The sequence below is a fragment of the Brassica napus genome, chromosome A9 (genome assembly GCF_020379485.1).
Source record: "Brassica napus cultivar Da-Ae chromosome A9, Da-Ae, whole genome shotgun sequence".
NCBI lineage: Eukaryota > Viridiplantae > Streptophyta > Magnoliopsida > Brassicales > Brassicaceae > Brassica > Brassica napus.
This window is the reverse complement of record NC_063442.1, coordinates 20,087,843-20,098,847: the sequence shown is the minus strand read 5'-3', so window position 1 is coordinate 20,098,847 and position 11,005 is coordinate 20,087,843. Positions and strand designations below refer to the sequence as shown.

General features: G+C 31.0%; 1 protein-coding gene and 1 long non-coding RNA gene across 3 annotated transcripts; one reads left to right on the top strand and one right to left on the bottom strand.

Moving 5' to 3' along the window:
• The first annotated feature begins 470 nt into the window (after nucleotides 1-470).
• Nucleotides 471-4,405, top strand: LOC106430532 (peroxidase C2). The gene is made up of 4 exons (XM_013871320.3): nucleotides 471-758; nucleotides 3,323-3,514; nucleotides 3,637-3,805; nucleotides 3,891-4,405. The coding sequence occupies exons 1-4, from the start codon at nucleotides 531-533 to the stop codon at nucleotides 4,358-4,360; spliced, it is 1,059 nt and encodes a 352-aa protein (XP_013726774.1). The 5' UTR covers nucleotides 471-530; the 3' UTR covers nucleotides 4,361-4,405.
• Nucleotides 4,406-8,388: 3,983 nt separating this feature from the next.
• Nucleotides 8,389-10,849, bottom strand: LOC125577561. 2 transcript variants are annotated; one of them, XR_007315964.1, is made up of 5 exons: nucleotides 10,524-10,849; nucleotides 10,140-10,296; nucleotides 9,957-10,016; nucleotides 9,785-9,870; nucleotides 8,389-9,245 (listed from the first exon to the last, which is right to left on the bottom strand). It is a non-coding gene; the product is annotated as an uncharacterized LOC125577561 (long non-coding RNA). The 2 variants fall into 2 exon arrangements; XR_007315963.1 differs by having other exon boundaries at nucleotides 10,140-10,846.
• Nucleotides 10,850-11,005: the final 156 nt, after the last annotated feature.

Genomic DNA, 11,005 nt, shown 5'->3' with positions numbered 1-11,005 from the left:
TAATTTATTTGTTAAATTTAGTGGTGTGAATGTTGATGGTTAGCATACTTTATCCTATTTGAACATATATAAATTAGAATGCCTTTTGTTTTTTTTCTTTATATTTTTTAAGATATTGAACATATCTTAAAAAAGAAAAAGAAAATGCTTTATAAAAAACGAAAAGTGAAGTCATTTAAATACTATAATATTTTTAATGTTATTTTATTTTATTTGTCTTTAGTATTTTATATTATATTACAATATAATTAATATTTTGATTATAAATAATTTTTCTAGTGAAAATCTAATGTTAAGTCATCGTATTTGTCTCAGGTCCCTGATAGGGTCGGCACTGCACTGTATATGATGACGATAATTCACAAAACGAAAAGCCTCCAAGTTAGACCCTTTATAGAAAAGTAAAGAAGATTCGTTTTACCATTGGCCTCCAAACTAGACCATTTTGTCTATAAAAAGATTCGTTAGCACGAACCTTCATTCACACAACGCAAGTCTAACCAAGTAATTTAGTTTAGAGACCAAAGAAAATGCGTTCCTCTTCATCTTCTTCATTCGACTCGACAACCCTAATAAAATTGGGATTTCTTCTTATTCATGTATCATTGTCTCACGCTCAACTAAGCACTTCCTTTTACGATAAAACATGTCCTCAAGTCTTTGACATTGCAACTAATACCATTGTCAATGCGTTGAGATCAGACCCTCGTATTGCAGCGAGCATACTTCGTCTGCACTTCCACGACTGCTTTGTTAATGTAAGATACAATATTATATTCAACATACTCACATATACAATAAGATTAAATAACTATTTTCAACTAAAGAAAAATATATTGGCATATACTTCTGTTCCATTAATGGATTTAGTTTCTTCTATACTTTTCATTATGATTCAAATACAATAGCTATTCAGTGCTTCTATTCTCATGTTGTTGGTGTTCTAATTCCCTGTACACCTCTTTTAATTATAACCATATACTCATGCACCGTATCAATATTTATAAATAACTGAAATATAATAATTGGTAAAGATATCACTTTTCAATTGTTTATAAAATTTATATTGTTTGTAATTTATACATATATATATATAAGAAAATATATGATTTATTTAAATAATGTTACGTTGTTGTATTAATTAAACATGTGATGTCAGATAGAAAAAAATCAGATAGATTTTTCAATTTTTATTATATTAGGTTTCATTTATTTATTAAATTATAGTTATTTTCATTATATAACTAAAATATGTAACGGAAGTAAAATCGTGGTAATTTACTAGTTGCATTTAGTTATGTTCTTCATCTTAGATAGGTATGAGCATTTGTGAATTCATATAAACTAAAAACGGAAACTAAACTACAATGGATCTTTCCAGTAGATAAATTTTGCATCAAATGAAGAACCGATAGAATCTAAGTTTGGTCTCGATTTGATTCCTTTACGTTCCGAGTCAGTTTGGTTTTTACTATTAAAATCTGCTGAATACCTGAATTTTTTGGGTGTGGTTTGTTCTGAGGGTCTGACTGGTTTTTCTGCTACGATCCGCAAACGCAGTTTTTGCAGTTCGTAGAGATTGATAGCATTTTGAAACAATCATACAAACCGATACAAATCACTCTAAACCGCTCCGAATCTCTTAAAATTAAAAGTTGGTTTCAACTAGCGTTTACAGTTGCGGGCGGTTACCGGTGAAAAAATAAATATAAAATTATTTTCAAAAATATTTTAAAATTTTAAAATGGAAATATTATAAATAAAAATATATACATATTTTATATATTAATTAAAATTCACAAACAGTATCATAATTTGCTTTAAAAAACTTTAAACTAACTATTTATTAGAATTTTTAAACATTTATATACACAAATATATAAAGATATACACATATATAAAATGAATTAAATTTTTTTAAAAAAAAAAATTAATATAAATCTTCAAAACAGATTTTATTAAAATCTTTCAACTAATTTAATTTTTTTATAAGCAAACATAATATTTTTATTAATCATATTATATTGATAATTATTATATTTTATTACAATAGTATGTTTTTTATATTTTTTAAATGTTATAATATGTTGATAAGGGTAATTTATTATTAAAACGCTGCAATATCTTATAATCAACCAGTCACAAATATCCCGCAAAAGCAACAATTTTCAAACGTTCTACCAGTCATACAAAACGCTTAATAACGCTTGAAACTGCAACCACTCGTATTAGAAAACTCCCGCACCAGTCAGGCCCTGAGTACACAGTACCCAAAAGTTCAAAATATACATAAAAACCTGAAAATATTTGAAAATTCAAAAAAAAAAAAAACTAAACCAACACATTCATAGTACCAAAAATCTGAAACCCCGAGAAAACATAAAATATAAAAAATATATTTGTAAATAATACATTTATGTCAACAACTAAGTAATACATTAAATATGACTTTTCTAAGTTTTCTTAAAACCAAAAAAAAAATTTAAAAAAGAAATTAGTTCTCAAATTATCTGTTAATTTAATTCACAAATAATACTTATAAAACTAAAATCGTGAAAATAATGTAAATTTAAACATAAAACATACTTTTAAAATAATGATACAAATATTTTGAGACATTCTTTTATTTTATTATATTTTTTTATTTCTGTTATTTTGAAATGAATAATATATAGTAAAATATTAATTAAGAAGCCAACTGAAAACAGTAATAAGTGCTATTAGTATAATAATTATAATTTATTAAGGATGTTTATATAATTAACCATTGTGAAAATTAATATGAATGCAACAGGTAAAACTGATTTCAAATAATATTATATATATATATATAATATCAATATTGAAATTATTATTTGGATAACCAAATATTTGATTTAATTAGTATACCTCTACATCGAATAAAGTGCTTTCTTAAGTTTAAAATTCTGTTGTCAAAGCATAGTCAAAGATGATTTGTCAATAATGGGTAAACCCATAATCCAACTTGGCAAAATGTATTTGTATTATTGTATACCATATTTTTCTTGTCGGAGATCGAATCACAGTTTTCTCTCCAGCATCAAAATTCGAAACCATAGACTTTGAGAAACCTCTTTTTATACAATTTTCGGACACATCAGTTGACTGATGTTATATAGCTCTTTATGATAGATTTCTTGTTTCAGGTACGATAACTGAAAACATTAGAAATAATGATACTAAATCAATGTAAAAGGAAATGTAACAGATTTTTGTTTGAACAGCTGTTGAATACGTTGATAGTGATAGCGATATCTGGTCCAATTGACTAAATGTGACAAAAAATAACTGTTTTGTGAAGGGATGTGATGCATCGATATTGTTAGACAACACAACATCGTTTAGGACGGAGAAAGACGCGTTTGGGAACGCAAATTCAGCTCGTGGCTTCGATGTGATCGATAGGATGAAGGCTGCCGTAGAGAAAGCATGTCCTAAAACCGTTTCCTGTGCTGATTTGCTCGCCATCGCAGCTCAAAAGTCTGTCGTTTTGGTATACATTTCTAACAATGCAATGCAAAATAACATTTCAATTCGTTTTGCTATTTAAAGAGGGTTTCTATCCGAAAATACTAGATCAAAAGTACTTCTTTACTCTGACTTGACGTATAATAGGCAGGAGGTCCTTCATGGAAGGTTGCAAGTGGAAGAAGAGACAGTTTAAAAGGCTTTATGGATCTTGCAAATAAGAATCTTCCTGGTCCAGCTTCTACCCTTAAACAACTCAAGGATAGGTTCAAAAATGTTGGACTTGACCGTCCTTCTGATCTTGTTGCGCTTTCTGGTACGTAATCATTATAACTTTTTTTTATAACCAATAGTTGTATTCATTAATAACTCTATGGTTATATATATTTTTCTTTGGTTAGGTGGTCACACTTTTGGTAAAAACCAATGCCGATTCATAATGGACAGACTTTACAACTTCAGTGAGTCTGGTTCACCCGATCCAACCCTTGATAAATCTTACCTCAGTACGCTTAGAAAGCAATGTCCCCGCAATGGAAACCAAAGTATCTTGGTAGATTTTGATTTACGTACGCCAACAGTTTTTGATAACAAGTATTATGTGAATCTGAAAGAGAACAAAGGTCTTATCCAGAGCGACCAAGAGTTGTTCTCTAGCCGTGATGCTTCAGACACGATCCCCTTAGTCCGAGCCTACGCTGATGGTCAAGATAAATTTTTCAATGCGTTCGTGGAGGCAATGAAAAGAATGGGAAGTCTATCACCTTTAACAGGGAAACAAGGAGAAATTAGATTGAACTGTAGGGTGGTGAATTCGAAATCTAAGATCATGGATATGGTAGATGATAATGAATCTGTCAGCTATATGTGAGGTTCTATGTCATTCTTCTAATAATAATACTAATAATCTTAAGCTGTTGTCGAGATGTAATGTTACGGGTTTAAGTAATTAAGCCCCTTAGATAAAAAAAAAATCATTAAATAAACTAATCGACTAAAAATCTTACAAAATAAATCCTCAACTTTAATTCTGTTAACGTCTGTTATCCTTCATCATCAGTTTGCATAGATACTATGGTACATCTGGAAAAGAAGAAATAATAAAGTCTTTAGTAATCTGGATGTGGATCCTCTAGATACCCTTAAACTGACAGAAATGAAATCAAAACTCTGGGCTGAGGCACAAATATTGAATAATCAAAAGAGGACTCCACAGGTAAAGGCTACGATTCTTCCGTCAATTCCAGGAAGATAGTGTTTTACGGATGATTTCTGGAAAGAGAATGATATTTTTTCAGGTTAAGGATGATATAATACCTTATAAGGATTTGAGGACTTGATGGGGGCAAAGAATATCCGGGCTTCCCTCTCTCCTTTTCATGTAGAGATAGAAGCGTTACTATGGATAATGGAATGCATGAAAAACTTATTATAATTTCAGGTTACGTTTGCAACAGATTGTTCTCAATAGGTGAAGAATGGCCAGAGTTTGCAAGTTATTTGGAAGATATAAACAACTTGAAAGAGAGTTTTTTTCCGAGCACAGATTATCTATGTACCAAGAATGCATAACAAGAAGGCGGATAGCTTAGCCCACAGTCCTAGGAAGGAAACATCTTTTGTAGTTCACATGGATCAAGATCTCCCAGTATGGTTCACAAAGTCAATATGAGTCTATAAAGTTGATGACAAAAAAAAAACGTATGTTATCCTCCATCTAAAAACGGTGGTTTGAGGGTTTACAATTTTGAAAACTTAGTTGAGGAGTATTCTTGCGATTCAAAAATAGTTGACGGGTTTTATCACCAAAAATTATTAAATATTTAAAACTGATTTATGAGCCTTTTAAACTAATTTATAAATTCTTATACATTACTTTATTATAAAATTAATTTGTACATCCAAATTAACAATTCTTAATACTACTTAAAACTTAATATAACTTGGAAATATTAAATTATTTAATATTAGGCAATAATGATAAAATAAAATTTGTGTTTTATATCACCATTGTGCAATTTAAAATTTCTAAATTATATTAAGTCTTAAGTAGTGTCGAGGATAATTCATCCATGAAGTTAATCATCATAATAGAGCAGAACGCTAGTCTTCTTTTCTTATTTTCACGATTTCTGACCTTGGATTCATACTTTCTTCCTATCCCCAAAAAATAATGCACGATTAATCTTATTCTCTTTGATTTATGAATCAGTATGTTATATTTTTGTTTTATTGGTCAGTAAAATAATATATAATTGATGTATTATTCTTGATATATTGTATTACGTAGTATTAGTTCATGTTTTTGTAGTATCACGAATAATGTTATATTATTTTATCCTAACAAGTAGCAAGAATTTTAAAAGCTTATATAATCATTGTAAAACCATAGTAATCATTTGTAAAAGTATTAAAATATTTATGAAGCTTTATAAATCATTTATAAGATTGATAAAGTGATGTATTAAAATTTATAAATTAGTTTTATAGGCTTATAAATCATTCTAAAACAATGCATAAATGATAATACATATTTTAAAATGTTTAATGAGTTTTAGTGATAAACCCCCTCAATTGAATTGGAACTAAAATTGAGAGTTCATTTAATATGATTTTTAGTTGAGGGTTGTTCTTACTATTTATTTTTAGTTGAAGGGTTTAATTACTTAAAACCCTTTAGAAAATTATAAACTTGTTCATTCATAATATCGAGTATACAACCATACAGAGTTCCATCAAGAGATTTATGTAACGACCCGATCATCCATGAATAATGACGTGATCAGAGATCTTAACATTGCCAGAATGCTCATAGACATGGGAAGCACTACTGATATCATCTTCAGAGAAACCCTCAAAAGGATGAACACTTACCTATCTGAGCTCGTCCCAACGCCAAAACCAGTAACTGGTTTTTGTGGGTCAACGACAATGACTCTCGTATCAATCAAGCTTCATGTTTTGGCTGAAGGCGTGACAAAGATCGTCAATTTTTGAGTAGTGGATCACCCACCCAAATATAACGAAATCATGGGAACACCTTACATAAATTCCATGAGGTCCGTCGCGTCAGCTTACCACCTATACATCAAGTTCCCAATTCCTAATGGAACATTAACAATTTGGAGATGCCAAAAACAGTCGATCCTATGTTTCTAACTGAGTACAAGCTACAGAAATCAATACTACATCAATGGTAAAGTCCAAAAGCACGAACTCAACTCAATCTACGGCTGAAAACATATTGGAAAAAGATGACCCAGAAACGTCAACTCAAGCAACGGTTCCAAACAAAGAAAGCAAGCAAGCTTCCAAGCCCAACGCTCTAGACAACTCGGAAAATCCGATTCCATAAAAAGTTGTCATCTAGTAACAGTCATTAGGAAGTGTAAAAACACTCACGGCAACACACTGATCTACCAATGGTTTGATCCTCGAAAAGGATACCTAAAAAATTTGTCAAAAGACCAGTTCAACTGTCCCCCTCTCAAAAAGATAGGGAAATGGGTACGTTTAAGTATACTCGTATTTCTCATATTTTAAAATATCTACTTCATGTACTTGATATTTTCGAAACTTTTTTGGCAATAAGAAAACCCAGTTCGGCATAAAACGTCTAGCTAAACACTTTTGTCACAAAACACTCGCTCTCGCAATCACTTTACAGCTAAAACATCAATCTACGATTCCGCTATCGTATAGCCCGTACAAACGCGATCTTTCTCCTTAAACAATTCCTGAACAACTAGTGGTTAAACGAAATATTTCGACGGAAATTGTTAACGTCGTTTTAGTCCATTTTCCCTACATGTTTGATATGCTTCTAGTCAAACATGGTCCTTCAAAATCATATTGTTCTCTACTCACAACCACTTATTGTTCTCTTACACGATTTTGTACGAATCTTCATCTAGACTCTGATACCATTACTAAGAGATAATGTACTAGGAAAACTGTGTGTATTATATTCATTCTCTCACAACGTCAAGCCGTACAATATTCTTTTAGATACTAGGGTCGGCCCGCCCTACGGGCGGGATATATTTTACTTGTGATCAAAGTTATTATTTTTTGTATAATTTTGTGGTTTGTGTTTTAGATTTGCATTTCAAGAAACTGACGCGGACGTATAACGGAGTACGAACATAAACCAAATTGTTTCGTGCTAAGAGCATCTCTAAAAGCAATTTCAAAATTTCAAATATGAAGTTTTACATGCTCTAAAAGCAAGTTCAAAATTTTAAATTTCTAATTTTTGTACAGTGAAACTTCATATTTGAAGTTCTAATGCACAAAACTTCATATTTGAAGTTACTTATTTATAAATTCTTGCAATTATCTTCTTTTCAAATACTGTTGTTAACTTTTATTGTTATCACTTTAGTCCTTATAATCTTACTATCTTATAATTTTTTACTTTTAGTTTTTATAATGATTTTGTCAACTTTCATATAATATTTGGTAAAGTGGAGTAAAATATTTTGATTAATTATAAAGTTTTGCTTGAAATATCATTAATTTATATTTAAATACATATTTATATGTAGACAAACGTAAATATTCTGTAAATCTTTTATTATCTATGTGTATATTATATTTATTAAAGCTTCCAATTGAATTTAAATTATTCATTTGAAGAGAATGTAAACAACTTTCATCCTAGATGAATATATATATATATATATATATATATATCTCAAAAAAAATATTTTGCATATTTAAACATTTTAAATTTTGATGATCAATAAAATTGACAGGGTAAATCTTTATATCTTGAAGCCAAAATTTATTTTGAATATGTAAATTTATTTTCTATTTAATATGTAAGTTTATCTATTATATAAAAAATATGTAAAATATTTTAGTATGAAATGTTTAGGTACTAAAAATATATTGGTATTTTGTAGGTACTATGTATTCTATATTTTTGAAGTCTAAATGTTACATCCTTTGCTTCTTTTCTTTCTGATACACACTAAATAGTTATCTACTCTGTGATAAGAACCATTGAGGAATGCACAAAAGTGTCATAAAGCTATTTGGCTCAAACTTTGCATTAATTTTCAACAGGCTCAATCAAATATTTTCCATGAACTCTTTGAGAATGTCTTTCACAGCATCTTGGGGTTTGACTTTACCAGGAAGGATGGCTTCCACAATACACCAATAAAGAGCATCATCTTGTTGACTTCTTGATTCTCCGGGAGCACAACAAAGCTCAGGAAGCAGATCTTGCTGTCAGTACTAAGCCCCAAGAACTTGTCTCTAATAGTCTGAAATCCTTGATTCTTTTGAGATTTCATTTAACATGTATACCTGGCAAGGATTTCGATACATATGTCGTTATTCTCCACTTCACTGTCCTCAGAATGTAACCTTTCTGGTTTTTTGCATCTATTGGGAAGCAAAAAAAACCTGACACATCAACTCAAAGATCTTGTTGACATCCTCCGAGTCTTTTTTCACACCTTTGGTCAACTAAGTTTTGATCGATCCGTTTCCCCCTTTTTGAAGCAGTTTGTCAAGTGAAACTATATGTCTGATACCTCTTCTCCAACCACTTCGTTAAGCAGTTTGTCAAGTGACGCTTCGCCATATCCTCCTCCAACAAACAGATGTTACATTTTTGCTTATGATCAAATTCTCTGACTCGTCATGGTTCGAAGAAGTTTCAACCGCGACACTTCATTAGCCTTTGGAAGAAGAGCAGTCGTGGACTTTGTGAGGACTACTCGGGAGCTGCCATGCCAGATTTTCTTCTCAACAGATGAAATAGGGGAACAGTAAAATTGTGAGCAAAAATCATAGCACAATACATAGGTACCTGAAATGTCAATTTCTCTCTATCTAACTACAAAATTAAGAAATTAAGAACGACCGTGAATTCAAACAAAGCTATATGTTGAAGAGAAATGAAGTTTAAAATAAATTGTAGATCAAAACTCTTGAAGTGACTCATAAAAAAATGAAAAATCTCAGTTGCCAAAAAGACAGAACAGGAATGAGATTTGATGAGATAATAATAAATTAACAGTTTTATAATATGTATTGTGGAAGTACTGAAGCAGAAAAAAAGATCAAGAAAGACATTCTAATCAGCTCCATAAACATTTAGAGAAAAGATTTTTTTTAGATAGCAGAGAGATTTTGCAGCTATCTATACTCATGCTACAAACCTCAACTTCTTAGTCATCGGCTTCCTCATGACTTTGATTATACAAAATTGAACATATGAAAGAAAGTTTCTAATATGCCATGAATCATGATGCGTAATAAAAAAAAAACAACCACTGACCTCTTAACTACCATCCTAAGCATCGTCTTCATCATTAACCTCTGAGAATATAATTGAATGGCCTCATCTTCCTTTCGGCCTTCCTCCTTAATATCGTAACAAATCAATGATTGGTCAGCGACTCAAATAACAGCCAATATATAAATTGACTCTCGTTTGGCACTTGCTTTACCAGGTATTTGTGGTAGTCAACCTTGCACTTTTCAGCATTAGCAACATAAGATGCCTTCTTCTGAATTATTGAAATGCAAGTATCAGACTTAGTTTAAGAACATGTCAACTGAGATAATAACACAATTATGAGTACGTTCTGAGAGAACGTATAGCATTGTCTCCGGTAGATTTAATTTCTAACCTGTTTTTGCATTCAAATTCAACGCCAAAGTGCCAATCAAGATCAAGAGGCTAAGTTACAAAAGAACCTTCAAGGTGAGAAGGAGCCACTCACAGCAAAGCAGCAATATATTTGTTCCTTAGGATGCTCCATCTTGAAAGTCCTACAGAAATATTACCTTTGAATCATAAAAAAGTCCAGCATTAGCACAAAGGTAGAAACTATAATGATGAAAACAATAACTGACAAAAAATCTACTCTTCTAACCTTCAGTAAATTTCACAGATGAAAAAGTTTTGGACAGCCAAAAAGTTTAATCCTTGTAAACTACTGAACAAATTAAATTGAAGAAGCAGTAGCCAGTAGGCAATGATTATATGAAAACGAAGAAGACACTTGTTTGACCTTTTTGTTTAGTTTGGTTCCTTTACAGACGCTTTGCTACGTCCTGCTCACTTGATGGGCTTCTTGACACCTAAAGAGATCGATAGGCAACATCATTAGGAACTCTATAATTTAGTCAGGTACTTATTAAAATCATTAACATAGAAAAGGAGACCTAGGCGGGTGTAAACAATGCAAACAATTGTTCGGCTCAGTAACAAAAAATCAACATGTGACCAAAACAGAACGCAAACACATAGTAAAGAGGAATCAGAGATATAATCAGGTAAGAAAATCTAAGGTGGAAAGCTTATGATTGGGATGATAGAACTGATGAAATTCACTGGGTAGGACTTACGTTTTTATAGGTGAAGGTTCTGAAAAAGAAAGTAAAAGAGGATGCATTCGATGACAGATTGGGTGAGGTGTGAGGTGTAGAGAACAATTATTACTCCATTAAAGACGACGCTTCAATTCATTCAACTTGAATGATTCAAACTCTG

Excerpts from the sequence above, each read along its gene's own strand:
- LOC106430532 (XM_013871320.3), top strand. The coding sequence starts at position 531 with ATGCGTTCCTCTTCATCTTCTTCATTCGACTCGACAACCCTAATAAAA. Across the intron at positions 759-3,322 it reads TCCACGACTGCTTTGTTAAT|GGATGTGATGCATCGATATT; the intron begins GTAAGATACAAT and ends TGTTTTGTGAAG. Across the intron at positions 3,806-3,890 it reads TGATCTTGTTGCGCTTTCTG|GTGGTCACACTTTTGGTAAA; the intron begins GTACGTAATCAT and ends TTCTTTGGTTAG.